This window comes from Orbicella faveolata, unplaced genomic scaffold (assembly GCF_042242905.1).
Source record: "Orbicella faveolata isolate gen_17 unplaced genomic scaffold, um_ofav_v1 contig_3, whole genome shotgun sequence".
Classification (NCBI taxonomy): Eukaryota; Metazoa; Cnidaria; class Anthozoa; order Scleractinia; family Merulinidae; genus Orbicella; species Orbicella faveolata.
The window spans coordinates 7,908,166-7,922,500 of NW_028301558.1; the positions used below are offsets into that span (position 1 = coordinate 7,908,166).

At 37.9% G+C, this 14,335-nt stretch overlaps 2 protein-coding genes across 5 annotated transcripts in view; both read right to left on the reverse strand.

Moving 5' to 3' along the window:
• Positions 1 to 4,557: 4,557 nt before the first annotated feature.
• LOC110061079 (uncharacterized) lies at positions 4,558 to 9,384 on the reverse strand. Of its 4 annotated transcripts, XM_089297768.1 has the most exons (6): positions 9,349 to 9,384; positions 9,234 to 9,254; positions 7,266 to 7,318; positions 6,387 to 6,529; positions 5,411 to 5,755; positions 4,558 to 5,073 (listed from the first exon to the last, which is right to left on the reverse strand). In XM_089297768.1, the coding sequence occupies exons 4-6, from the start codon at positions 6,501 to 6,503 to the stop codon at positions 4,717 to 4,719; spliced, it is 819 nt and encodes a 272-aa protein (XP_089153894.1). In that variant the 5' UTR covers positions 6,504 to 6,529; positions 7,266 to 7,318; positions 9,234 to 9,254; positions 9,349 to 9,384; the 3' UTR covers positions 4,558 to 4,716. The 4 variants fall into 4 exon arrangements, with proteins under 4 accessions (XP_089153894.1, XP_089153895.1, XP_020623564.2 ...); XM_089297769.1 differs by lacking the exon at positions 7,266 to 7,318 and having other exon boundaries at positions 5,411 to 5,752; positions 9,234 to 9,262; positions 9,349 to 9,367; XM_020767905.2 differs by lacking the exon at positions 7,266 to 7,318 and having other exon boundaries at positions 9,234 to 9,262; positions 9,349 to 9,367.
• Positions 9,385 to 13,793: 4,409 nt separating this feature from the next.
• The window catches only part of LOC149106234 (uncharacterized), a 6,027-nt gene continuing 5,485 nt past the window's right edge, over positions 13,794 to 14,335 (reverse strand). Inside the window, exon 4 of the mRNA XM_089297756.1 lies at positions 13,794 to 14,335. This exon is cut by the window's right edge and continues 173 nt beyond it. Within this exon, the coding sequence (XP_089153882.1) occupies positions 14,152 to 14,335 (184 nt within the window). The 3' untranslated portion in view covers positions 13,794 to 14,151.

Here is a 14,335-nt window from a genome sequence, read left to right on the forward strand (position 1 = left end):
ATTCATTCCCAGCGCGAGATTGAAGTCTTGTTTTCGACCCTGAAAAACCCACCTTTTCCGTTAGCTCAGAGCATTAAACTACATATAAGCGCCCTGGTTCGTATTCCCTGCCTTATTCCCTGCCATCGCTGTGAAAAATACGCAAGAGAATCTCTAACTCTCACCATTTGATCACGCAACGTGACAACATCCACGCGAGAGCCCCTGACATGTGCGTGAATACGTGCGGATATATGACGTTAGGATGGCGCAATTTGTTCTAAAAATAGAAAAATTGTCCCATATCATACGTGCGCGCGAATCCCGAGACTTACGGTCTCCGTCCCCGATTATGGCTCCTGATAATAAATAAAGCAAGAAAAGGAAAAAAAAGAAGATCAGATTGTCAATCAGTATAACACTGGAAGGAAACTTCTTCAATACGTACCTATCACTGTTGAAAAGGATATGAACTTCTCGTTGAACAGCAATCAATATTTTACGATAGAACTTTGTTTACTCTTGTCCATCTCTTAATGTGTTTGTCGCGTTTTGTTTTCTCGGCATAGTTTACTGAGATCAAAATTACGACTGGAATTATGCTTGAATAAATTTAAAGATGATTGCAGATCACATAGCCAGCAGGAAGTGTCTCGATAATCTTCTCCTAATTTTAGACAAGATAGTTTTGTATAATCCCTTTGTTGATGATTAATTTCTCATCTATTTCTGAAAAATAAAGAAAAGAAATATATGCGGTATATCCGGTTGAGGAAAAAAAAAGTAAAAAAGATTTTTTTTGGACAACTTTAGGAAAATGGCGCCTGTGTTTATAAACCTAAATTGAACCTGCATAATTGCTTTTAACGATGTGTCTGAAAACAGGCTTTGTTTATAAACCTGAGTCCACACGCTCCTTAATTGGTATAAAAAAAACCAATAAACTTTGTTCCTTTACCATTTATGTTTTGCTTTAAAAGATAATATTTTTTTTAAAGGAAACTAAAAACTTGCAACACAGAACTTTTAGGCAATATATCGGATTGTTTAAAAAGAAAAATAACTTTGCCCACTAAGAAAGCCTAACTATTGACTTGCTGACTTGAGAACTATATTAAACTGACCGACATTCCTTTCAGCAACTTCGAGAACAAGTCGCCTGTGTTTATAAACTAGATCAAACCTGTCTGATTGGTTTTAACGGTGAGTCGGAAAGCAGGCTGTTTGTTTGAAACTGATTCTACACCCTTTTAATTTTGAGATCTAAAGAGCTTCATTGGTTTTCTTGCATGTTTTTTTTTTTTTTTTCTAAAGATAATTAAGAGGCTGTCTCTGTAAGAACCGACCACTGATTTTACTTCGAAAATTCGATTTCTCTCATAAGCTGGGATTTCAAAGCCCTTACCTAGTCAATCACTAAAATGAGTTTTGTTTCATTAAAAATTCCAATTGAAGTTTTCTAGGATTGATTGAAGTTCGGTCCGCTCGACACAAGTTTCATGCCCGCCGAAACCGGAAAAATAGCACATATTGCACATATACTCACGGGAAGATTGGGAACTAAATCACTTGTTGCAAACACAAAATGGCCGTGGCATTTATCAATCCTTCCTTGGCTTCCCGAATCACCGTTTACAGTTCATACATGTATGTGTGCCGAGAGTTGTCCAAAAGAGTGCTTCTACAAACCTTTCAAGAGGAGTCTACATGATTAAACCGGCTTCGAGGAAAACAATGGTCAGTAATACAAAGAACATCGAAGTATGTGACGGTCACGCTCGACACAGATGAAGAACGTATAGATCTACTTTATATGTAAACCTACAGTTGGAAGGCAAAGCTGGCAGTTTTAATGCTACCTAGGTTTCAAGGATCGCTACAAAGGACCAAAACTTTAATCTTGAAGCCAGGTAAGAGATTTACGGGAATTTATCGGAGCACTTTACGAAGGCGAGTGTGTTAGTTACTCACCGGAATATTTTCAAAATTTCCTGAACTTTAAGCGGTCGTTAGTTTTGAAAACCCAGTGAGCAGACAAATTTTATTATTGTTTTAAATTAAGGGACATTTATACTTTCTATTCATGTAGTTCAGCAGTTTCAAACAGGTGCCACATTTTTGAAACGTGCCTTCAAAGTAGAGCTATTTTCGCGTTTGGTTCAAGACTCGATTTAACGGGTAGAAAATCTTCTTTTAACCGTTGAAGGAACAACATTGAATTATAATTGCAACATGGCTAAACAAACTGCTATGATATATCTGTAGTTGAAAAAAAGAATTGGGACTTTTGAGCGAATATTATTTTTTTTAGAGCGCCGGCAATATGTGCTATTTTTCCAGTTTCGGCGGGCATGAAACTTGTGTCGAGCGGACCGAACTTCAATCAATCCTAGAAAACTTCAATTGGAATTTTTAATGAAATAAAACTCATTTTAGTGATTGACTAGGTAAGGGCTTCGAAATCCCAGCTTATGAAAAAAATCGAATTTTCGAAGTAAAATCAGTGGTCGGTCCTTTCAGAGACAGCCTCTTAAATGGCGAGACAGAAATGCATGAAGTATAACGAATTTGTGAAGAATCGATAAAACTTTACCCTTTAAGAAATATTAACCTGATTGTCGTATATACCTTGAACGCTGAGCTAAACAACCAATTTACAACAACTTATCCTTGCTTTTAACAATGAATATGAAAACATGTTTTTACAAACCTAAATCTATTACCTCTTTATTTTGCAAATCGAAAATGTAGTTTGCTTTGTCATTTATTTTTAGTTCCACTTTTTATTATCTAGTATATTATTCTCTTTCTTTTGTTTTCTGTAATTAAAAACAGGGCTGTGTTTACAGACAGAGATACGCATTGTATATTTTCAGTCTACCAGAGTAAGGCAGTTTTTGCTGACGTTTTGCCCACCAGCTTGATGTTTAATCAGAATATGACGTAACTAAAGGCCGAGACACACTATGCGACAAATCGCTTCGACACATCGCGGCGACAACTCGCTTTGTCGCTGCGACAAGTCGCCTCTTCTGCGCTGCTGCTGCGACAAGAAACTTGATCGGTGCACGCAAGCGAATTTGGAAGAGGGGAAAAGTGAACAAGCTCCAAAAATAAATATATGACGCTCCTTCATTGGTTGATTTAAATTTTGTCGCAGCGACTTGTCGCAGAAGCGTACACACGCTGTGACAAAGCTGCTTGCGCTTATTTTGTCGCTGCGATATGTCGCACGAATTCAAACCAGTTTGAATTCGTGCAACAGATCGCAGCGACAATAATTTTCACATGTCACAATTTGTTGCAGCAAGCTGTCGCGGCGACGTGTCGCAGCGATTTGTCGCATAGTGGGTCTCGGCCTTAAATGTGACACGCCTTAAATTTAACACCACTTTATGATTGACGGGAATTTTTTCTCACATCAACGCTACTAGGCTGAAAATGTTTTTTTTTTTATCCGCTGTTTGTTATTTCCTTTCTTTAATTTGATAGAATTGAACAGCTCTGAAGAAAGAAAAATTCTGAATTTTTTGTTAATATGTAAGAGTAAATTGACAAGAAGGTTTGTCGACTAAAACGTCAGCTGATTGTACTTCCTTAGAACATATCTGTGGGATAACCTTCTTTGAATAAGTTAAATGAGAGTCTCCTCCGGCCGAACAAGGCATATTTTTTAAAACAGATGATAATCAAGTCTATAGTTAACAAATTAAAATTGTTTGTTGTGATATTTTTTTAATTCCTTCAATCGACTAAAAGTAGAGACACGAGGACAGAAAGGAGCAAGTTAGGTACAAATGAGGATGATATCGACCTAAAGTTGACAGGTGTTGTTCAAAGTGCACAAAGTTTTTCAGCTCAAACCTGTGATTTCTTCAATATGTTTTCTAATATCTCCAAGTGGTCATGACAGAGAAAATCAACACTAAATTTCTTAGTAATATTTTCCTTTTGTCCAGATTCTCTTGGAAGGTGACTCGCAGGTTATGTAAAATTCCTTCCATACTACGGGGTCCTGTCAAACTAAACTTAGTCTGAGTTTAAGGCTGCACTGTACTTGAACGCTTAGTCCGCCGACTTAGGTTTGCTTCAATTAGTTTGTGTTCACAGAATTACAGCTGAACTAATATACATATGGGCTATTGACCTAGCGTGAGGTCTAGATGGCTGGATATTGGCCAACTTCATTTTTTTCAAAACAAGAACGAGACCAATATCCAGCCATCTTGACTTACCAAGTTTACTCAATAAAGGATTTTTTCGATGGAAAAAGAGCACTATTTTTTTGGCGGGACACAGCGGGTAATCCAGAGCAGGCAAGACAGCGCCATCTTTCACGCTCGGGTAGCCAATAACAGCCTAGGATTCGGTTCATCTTGGCCGGTTAAAAACGCCAACTGTATAATAAACCTATATATCAAACAGTGGTTTATTTTGACCCCACCTTTTCCTTAGGGTGCACGTGTTCTCATTTTCCCATTTTCTTGCTATTTCTAGCTTTAACATTCTGAACAAAACATTCCTTGTCTTTATGTGGATGAAGAAAGAGAACAGAATACAAATGCAAACAAATAAATGTTTCTTTATCAATCCTCCTGCATTTTATTCAAAAAAGGAACCGTAAACCTTTACAGAACACACCCAGTAATCACAGGAACCCCGCATTATATAATTAAGCAATTTATCACCGTCCCATTATAAGCGTTTTGTGCAGGAATGGATGTTTTGTCTCGAGATCTAAGCCTGAGGTTTGGGAACTTCCTCAATAAAGATCCGGGACACTGAATTCCAGCCTGTGTAGGCGTCGTAACTTCCACTGTATCCGGCACAATTACCGACCCAGAATCCCACGCGCACCTTGCCTTTGTGGATGTTGTTGCAGTGTCCCTCAATATGGCGAACGCGATGGGGATTTTTACCACTTCCTTTATACATGCGCACAACACCGTCAATTGGAAGAGAGCCTGAACATTCAGCACCGTTGAAAGTGAAATACCACCGTTTGCAGCAGCTGTCACAGCCGTAGATTCTTAGAGTACCAGTCCAGTAAACATGGAGGGAAGTGTCAGAGAAGTTCTTGGTGAACACACAGTCCTTTACCAAATAAAAAAAAAAAAGAGAAATGAAAGGGATCGATAACTGATCAAACGGAAACATTCACTTGACAATATCAATAAAAATATTTATGTGTTGTAGAGCAATAGAAATCAATTTAAACTATTTGACAGCACTTAACACGATCTAAACCACCACGAAAATGAAACACAAAGGAAGAAAGGGATGGTGTCCTGATTGCCAGTGTATAAGTCTTGTATAAAGCCTAATGTTTTGCAATAGGATAATCTATCACTAAACAACGCTCACACAATAAGCTTGAGGTAGCTGTGCGTAATGATCTGTTACAAAAACATCACCTATACAACTCAATCACCTTGATCAGACCGTTATCTGTTTGGTCATTCAAGTTTTTCCATGCACACTCTTTCCAGTTCTTGTAAGACATCACACCAGGAGTCCCAGGGTTTCCACTTGTTCCACTGTCTCCGTGCTGCCCCTTTTGGCCGGGGGGCCCCTGGACTCCAGGTGCTCCTTTGGCGCCATTCTTTCCATTGATACCAGGAGTTCCTGGAGTTCCCTGGGGTCCAGTCTTCCCCGGACTGCCCCGGTCACCTTTGGCTCCGTCACGGCCATCACGACCATCACGACCTGGTGCCCCAGGAGACCCAGGCTTGCCATGCATACCAGGGATACCACCATAACATAAAGCAGGAGGCTGCTGGATTGGAATAAAAAAAAGGCCTTAAATATTCGGGATTCACAATCATGAATTTTAACGCTGTTATTTACCAGTCACTCGTATACAGAGTGTTAGTAACAGTGAGGCAATTCTCAAGGAGCAGTACTTTACTACATTTAACAATTATTCGCCAAAGGCAAAGTGAACATTGGTGAATATTCGCCTCTGAAAATTATACTAACAATAAATTTCACCTTAGTTTATTGCTGCGACTAAAAAAAATTAAAATTCAGTAATATTATTTATCTGTTTTTGGAGATTTTTTACTATTCACAAAATACTTTGTTCCACTCATGGAGGGTTAAATTTTACTGCTTCTAAAGTTTAAATTTCGTAATTTTTCTTCCTACTAGAATCAGGCCCCTGTATTTCCCCTTGCTTTGGTTGCAATATTTTAAAATTTTTACAGCGGCGAAGAAAACTACTTTTGTCTATAATGAAGGAAAGCCCCGATTGTTTGCGCCGCTCAGCTGGTTTAGTCAATCAAAGCTATAAATAAGGCAACGTGGACGCATCTGTAATGTCCAAAGTTAAATCAATAGTGTTTGCAACGAAATGTCGTTTTACTCTTACCAGAAATTAACATTTGTCAGGTAACGCAATAACTCACCATTTTGTACGATGGTTGATTGGTTTTGTTATTTGCTCCGGCACAGTACATCAGCAAAAACATCGCCGACAGAGACAACAAGGGCATTGTAGAGACTTTAGGTGAAATGAAGGCCATTATTTTCTTAGTTCTTCGCGATCTCGCTACGAAAAAACGTTTACAACGACCAGATCAGTGCACATTAAAGTAGGGTAACGGTGAGAGGCAAATTCTATTAAAGAGACGTTATTCTCCGTGTTAAAAACTTATAGCGGAATTTTCCGACGTGAAAACGTGTTCTCTCTTTGTAAAAATTTGAATTGAAACTTTGGTTAAGTGGTGCTTTTTTTAGTTTAGTAACGGGGACATTCAAACTCTCTGAAAGCTGTACTTCAAGTCGTCTACTAGCTTCTACTCAAATTGGATTTGTGTTTTTTTATATCAGTGGAAATGCTGCGAAAATTGAATATCGTTTCTCTCACTCAAGACAAATTTCCTCTCAATGGCGAATTTTGAAACGATAGTGCTAGTTTTGAAAGGAAACAGTAGGCAGTTTTTTCCTCATGCTGCTTCTTTTTTTACCTGTGCAAAACAACAACGCATGTGAATGTTTCCCAATTTTTAGCGCCAACTCACAATATTAGTTTTTAATTGGAGAAATTGCCGGTGGCCAAGTGGAGAAATGCATAAAGCTATGTAAACTATAGAGAAGGTATTTTCCTTGCGACCTATTCCCATTTGAAATTAAGAGTGGCATCGAATAATTTTTCTTGATTTTAGAGTTTCGACAAAACTTCCCTAATTGGCAAAGAGACGTGAATTTTTTTGGTGGCATTAAAATACTGAGAAACTATTTAATTTAGTCGTCAGGAGCAGGAAAATTGGAGGAGAGTACCATACCTCGAGGCTCGAAGACAATTGCTTTTCTGTTCCAAGCACTGCTGAACAACTCACTGTAAAGGAATGATAAGTAAGTTACGTGTGCAGTAGAGTTTTTAGCCTTTGTATTGACTTTGGTTCGGGTTTGGATCAGTTTACTGTTGACCATGAGTCGAGCTGTTTCAATAGAACATTACATTACTGATAATATTCATGACAGTTCTTTTGTGTTTATACAATAAGAAAAAATACGATTTTAACTTCCTGTTACGTTGTATCAAACAAATATCACGTTTTTTCTCAGTGTTAAGATTGTGCGGAGTTTTTGTCCAATGGACCTTGCAGTGTTTTCTAAAACAGTGAGAGCGATATGATAACTTTTTACCCTTAGGGATTCGTCGATCAAGAATCTTAGCTTGTCCTTGAAGACTTCAAGTGAAAAAAGAGCAATTAGGTGCCGTCTTGTAAGTCATTTTAATAAAATAAATTGGAAGCTAAGTTGTGCGGTGTTCTTACATAGACAAGGCTCAGAATTTCTTCATGTTCCAGAGAAATTTCGTTGCTTCAACTTTAAGAATTGTGGAAGACTATTCGGCTACGATAACCGAGTGATGCCGCAGGAAGTTCATGATTGTTTTGCCAAAAATGTGCTCTATCAAGGCATTCAATGCAAAAGAACAGTGTGCTGTGAACTGGCGTTAACTGACTCTTTAACTGGAGTAAAATCACACACCTTATTTTTAAGCTTGGGTTTCTCGCCGAAAGTTGTAATCGATTTGCTTAACGCGAAAGAGGACGAAGGAATGTCAGGGGCCTTGACATTAAATCAAGTGAAAAAGCTGAGAAAAATACAACCGAATAAGCTTACACTGCTAGCCGAGTCGCTCCAGCTAGTGTTAACGTCGTTTTGCCTCGAGTAAAATAATTCTCGATAAAACAAGTTTGGGAATAATTATGAGATGACAACTATATTTAGTATCAATTTCCTTACGAGGAATATAATTGGCCTGAACAGTTTGTTCATGTAATTAACCATCAGTGGCCAATAAAATTATGTCTTTCAATCGTTAGTTAACAAATGCGGACCTGTTGCCTAAGTTGATAACTTTGATGTATAATTTTCTTTCCTCATTTCAGAAAATTTGCGCATTTTTATTTCGACACAAAACATAACGGACTTTTGCAACATAACACAAACATAGCAAGGAATTCAGGATGTACCACTCGATTCTTTAACTTGAATGAATAATCAACATCCACAGTTATGAAAACAGATATCGTCAACTATGATTTTTCTTCCGCACATAATGTCTAAATGCTGTCCATATTTCAAATCCTCATGAACTAAAAACAATAATTTTAGCAGTCAGTAAAGGAAACTAATCTCGAAAACTATGTTGAAGTCATTATCACACATCTACAACCTGCATGTAGCCACACTGGACGAATTTTTCAATGAGTGAAAACGACAAAGCTTGAAATAAATCTAATTGGTCCGTTTTCCTTTTTATAAGTTTGTAAACTAGGTGTTTTTTGATGTTTTGATTGATCGACAGGTTTTCTCCTGAAAAAGATTGAAATAAATCCACCACTAACATCAATAAATAACGATTGAATTTACATCATGAAGAACTTTGAACATAAATTTTCAGTTCACTGAAAGTGAAAGTTTCCCGCAAAATCTGCGCTCTATTAGTGATACCACAATAAAAACAATAAACGTGATGGCAAGTGAATTAAACAATAAGAAACGAACAATTTCAAATTTTCAATTTCCAGTCAGTTGCTTTATATCAACAGAAAAAGAGCAGAACTGGCTGTTTAAAAAATTCTGCATTGTGGTATCGCACGATATTACACGAGACGAGCTAGTGTCTGAAATTGCTTCAGCAAACAGCGCTTTATCTGTGGTTAGAACATTCATGGCTACAAAAAATGCGTCTCTGACAGTCAGACAGTATTTAAACCATTTGTAAAACAGTCACTCACCTTTCTAGTCAACTTGCGCGTCTTGAAATGTGCCGACAATAAGAAAGTAGAGAGAAATGTTAGATTTCATTTTGAATCAAATCTAAACGCAGAGAAAATCAGTTTAGTAGCTTACACTGTCAGCCAAGTCACCCTGGTCTTGTTGCTGTTTAGAACACGACTAAAGTGAATCTCGATAAAACAAGTTTGTGAAATAATAATGAGTTAATAACCATTTTTAAAATAGCCTCATGGTTTTATTCTAGCAAGAAGTACTATTCGCTAAAAATGTTCTTTATTGTAGACTATTTGTCCAATGAAATGAAGCCTTTCAATCGTCATCTTGTATGACTGATGAATATCATGAATTTAGCTTTGAAAGTTGGTACAAATTTTTGAAAGCAAAACAAGGCATGATTTTGTGATAGATTAAGTTCCTTGTCACTACTGCTTCTAAGGCAACTGATGCATTATTATTTGATAATGGTAGAACTCTCGTGTCAATGAACCTTTTAAAACCATGATAAAAATGAAAATTAATCGCTAATTTCCGCAACACAAAGAAAATTAAGCGGTGGAAGATTCTCGAATTTAATAGAAACCAGTCAGTGTGTCCACACCAGACACATCATGATGATTCCGACATCGACGCTAAATGTTACGCCCTCGGTTTTCACTTAAACAAAAGGGTTTAATTTGGTAATCTTTGAAGCTGTCTAAATGATAATGAGGCTCAATTACACCGAAAAACACTTGTTTCTAAAACTATGTCTCACAGTTCAATTTCTGCCAGTATGCGAAGGTCTGAGCCATTTCTGTCAGTGATATCTTCTTATATCAACTGCTATTAAGTGGAAGCCGAGTTTGGCCTCTTCTGTAATCCAAGTTTTGTGATTAAACAATAAAATTAATAACAACGGTATGTAAAATAGCCTTAGGAAAAAGAGACCAACCGCGCAAACATAAAGACGATACGGCTTAGCTGTCGAAGACTTGTCGACAAATCGATGTTTAACGAGTTTAAAGTGCAAATAAACTGCCTAGACAAACTGAATAGGTTTCAGGCCCTGTTAGAAACTCAATATTTATGCCGGACGGACATTCAAAACCGCACTCTATGATCTAGCGTAACAATATAACGTCGTGTTTATTTTGCAGTCACTTACCTTTTGTATAGTAGTAACATTTTATCTCGCCAAATCTCTAAACAATAACAGAACTGGGTAAAAAGAAGTGAAGCTGAATATTGGATTAATCAAACTGGCTGTGATTAATTGGAATAACGAAGTAGAGAAAAAAAAATCGGTCTTAGCCATCACTGTGAAGTTGTTTTGCCTTCGTGTAATAATAGTATTCCCGACAAAACACGTTTTGAATAAATTTAGCAAATTTTATACGAACAATGTTGTTCAGCAGAAACGGCGGCTTGTTTCTTCGTTTTTTGTTAGTCCTGCTAAAATGCTGACTTTTTGTATGATTGCTTTACAGATAGTTATATTTTTTAACATACTTTCAGTACCTCTATGGAGATTTAATTGCCGCTCAACTGAACAGCAGGCCTGGAAGTGCTTTTCTCGCAATCCTCAGAGCTTGAGCAGTTTAAGAAAATTTCCCACCGGACGTGCTGTATCGTCAAATGCAAAAAAAAAGGCTCTATAAAGGATACACTACTAGAAGCGACTGTAAATGTCAAAACCTTTTATGAGTAGGCCAGAGTCTTCATGCGAAATAAACCCCGCAAAACGGTTGGCGGAAGATGACATAAATTATTTTTCTATTTCTATTGCCTCTTTATATGATGCCTACTTTTCAGTCCTTTCTCCGACATTAACCGCGTGTTTCTTATTAAACGCTCTAATCATTTATCTTTCCACGCGTTCAAGTGCAAATACTGCGAATATTTGCAGTTATAAGTGAATTGTTTGTAATTTTGTGGTGAATATATTTGAGTTCTGTTTGACTGCGTTTTCGGTTCACACAACTTGAGCATAGAATGTAAACAATTCCTGTTAATTAATCATAATTGTCAACTTTACTCACCGTCAACTGTGGATGGGAAACGCGCCGATTTGCAGAATAACTGATTTTCGGTATGGCTTGAAGTAAACTGCTCATCTCTAGAGTCAGCATTAAACGGTATGTTTTTTGTTTTGGTTTTTTTTTTGCGTGGCATGACGCACGTGACTCCAGATTCTCTAGCTTGCGAACAGGTTCCCGGCGAGGGCGGAAAAAAATTCCGGCGAGCGCGAAACAAGAATTCGGAGAGCAAAGTGATCGGGGCGAGGACAGGTGTTCGCGGCTACAATTTCGCGCGCACTCACGTTTTTTTTTTCTCTTTTTTTCTCCCTTCGTGAACAGCTCCACACTACAACTGCGTCTTTGCTCTAAGGATTAACTAATTCCTTCTTGTTGTTGAGGTGTTTAAAGGAAAAGTTGACTATGTCAAATCTACAATCAGAGGAAATAAAAGATTTGCTGCCGCGGCCACTGATCTCAGGGCAAACGTGACGCAAAATAACTTTTCGTCACGGAGTTGGTTTTGTGACGCACAGGCGCTTGTCTTCTTTTTTACAAATTCCAAGAAACAACAGCAAATCGTTTATTTGAATGATCATAAATCCTTAAAAAAAAGAACAAAGATAAGCAAAGCAGGACGAAATCTTCTGCGACATAATAGAGTGCTGGCGAAATAAACTTCACATCAGTCACTTAACCTTAATTGCCATTTTTATACTGAAGACACATTATCTGTCTGGACGAGCTTGGGCAAACATTCGTAGTTCGTTTGGATGTGCGTCTCTAGTATAAAGACGGGGACAAGACTTATTATGCGTCTAAACAAACTATTCTTCGAAATACGCCTTGAACGACGCGCTTCGAGAGATTCGAGAGTTCCTCTAGACGCATAATACGTCTTGTGCCCGCCTTTATACTAGAGACGCTCAACCAGACGAACTACAAATGTTTGCCCAAGCTCCTCCAGACAGATAATGCGTCTTTAGTATAAAAACGGCGAGGACGCATTATCCTTCTGGACAGATAATGCTTCCTCTAGTATAAAAACGGCCAATCATTAATCTCTTAATCATTGACCGCGTGGTACGGATATGCCTTTAGTTATATAAGGCAGCACAATAAAGCAGTACTTCTCTTGAAATTAATCACTCTGCTCGTTTCAGACATCTCTTTTTCAGCTTATTTACCACAATTTCCAAGCTCGTTCCCCCTGCCAATCTCTAAGGGTAAAGCCCTGGAAACAAAGTTGCACAATTTCTTTACTTTGACTCCTCTCCAAAATCCCAGGCAATCATATTTCGAGAAAGCCGGCTTTGTGAAGTCATTTGTCTGCATTTGAAAACGAACATATGCATGGGTTAAACCTCTCTTCTTCAAAGAGGTTCGAACGTTCGTTATATAATCGGCTGTGCGAAGTTAGTGCAGACACAAAGTCGAATGGACCGTAACCCTGCGTCTGCACTTACATTACTCAGTGGATACTCCCCACCCGGAAAAAAAATTGAAGCCTTTTAGGAGGAGAGTGGGGTTAAACTGAAATAGCAAGAGAACCACTCTAGTTTTAATGTCGCTCGTGCTAAATTAGTCCAGTACAGTACTTGCGTTCCTCGCCCTGTAGAAGGGAAATCAAGCAAGCCAAGACGACGAAGACGACGGCAACGAGAACGTCAGCTAACAAAAGGTTTTATTAGCAAAACAATAGCTGTGAACGCGCGTTATAGATCTTTGTACATTTCTTTGCCGTCTTTTGCAAATCAAGAACGTGGAATTCTCTACTTGCACAAATTTCATAATACACCTCTTTTACCCCCAAAAAATTTGCATAGGCATTGTCTTAGATTTTTCTTGGGACATCTTCATGTCCCAGGAGAAATTGCCAACAATGATTACGCAAAATTTGGGGTGTTAAAAGAGGTGTGTTATGGGATTTGTGCAAGTAGACAATGACTACGTTTTACGTAGTCTGAGGAACGCGAACGACGACTGCTAATTTTTCATATTTCCATTTGGAAGTGAACGCTGTCATTGCATATTTAGCCTGAGCACGTTTCTAGAGCCATTGGCTCACTAAATAGATCTAGATAGTTGCGAATTTCGGATATGGGGCGAATTATGAAGGTTTACTTGATATTATTTAATAAAAACAGGATTAAAAGTAAAGCCTGCTTTGGCGGGTTAAGAAGCGTTTTAGGTTGGATTGGAATGTCTCTGGTACTGTTATTGCTCTCGTGGTCTTCATTATTTTAGGTCCTTTATTGAATCGCGCATTGTTGATTCCATTGTTTTAGCCTATCTTCTTTCAGGTGATTCTCTTTATCTGTTTATTTTTCTTGATATTTTGGCCTTTCCAATTGTTGTATTGGCCTTGTGGAATTCTTTTGTCGCTTGGTAATCTGCGCAGTATCACAAGTATTGTAATTATAGCAATTCTTAGGAATGAAAGCCTTCTTTGAATTCCATTTGACTCATTCCATCATTTATCTCAACATAAATTAAGGGTTGGGCTCGTGTTTTCACTTAAGCTTTAAAGCCAGTGCATTTTTTTTTTTTTTTTTTTTTTTCACATTTTTGGTCATGTTTGTAATTTTCGAAAATTTTGTAGAGTTCCTGGTCAGTTGGAGTTTCTTTGCATATGGTTCTCATGCAAAACCAATTTTGTAAAACCGTCACATTTTTTTTTTAGCAATTTGGTTGGCTTTGTTGTTCAACGTTGAGCATATAGACATATATATAGCAGGTCATGCAAGAATAGCTTGAAAACAAGCACCAGTCTCTTTGTCAATCTTCCTGCGATTTATTTTACACCAGCAAACATAAAGTTAATTAAATTGCAGTGACAACGAGCCTCTCGCTAATTATTTCAGCTAATTATTACCGTCCTATATTAGGTGATTATGCAGGAATGGATATTTTGTCTCGAGATCTAAGCCTGAGGTTTACGAACTTCCTCAATAAAGATCCGGGACACTGAATTCCAGCCTGTGTAGGCGTCATAACTTCCACAGTATCCGGCACAATTAGGGACCCAGAATCCCACGCGCACCTTGCCTTTGTGAATGTTGTTACAGTGGCCCTCAATATTGTTGACGCGGTGAATATTTTGACTT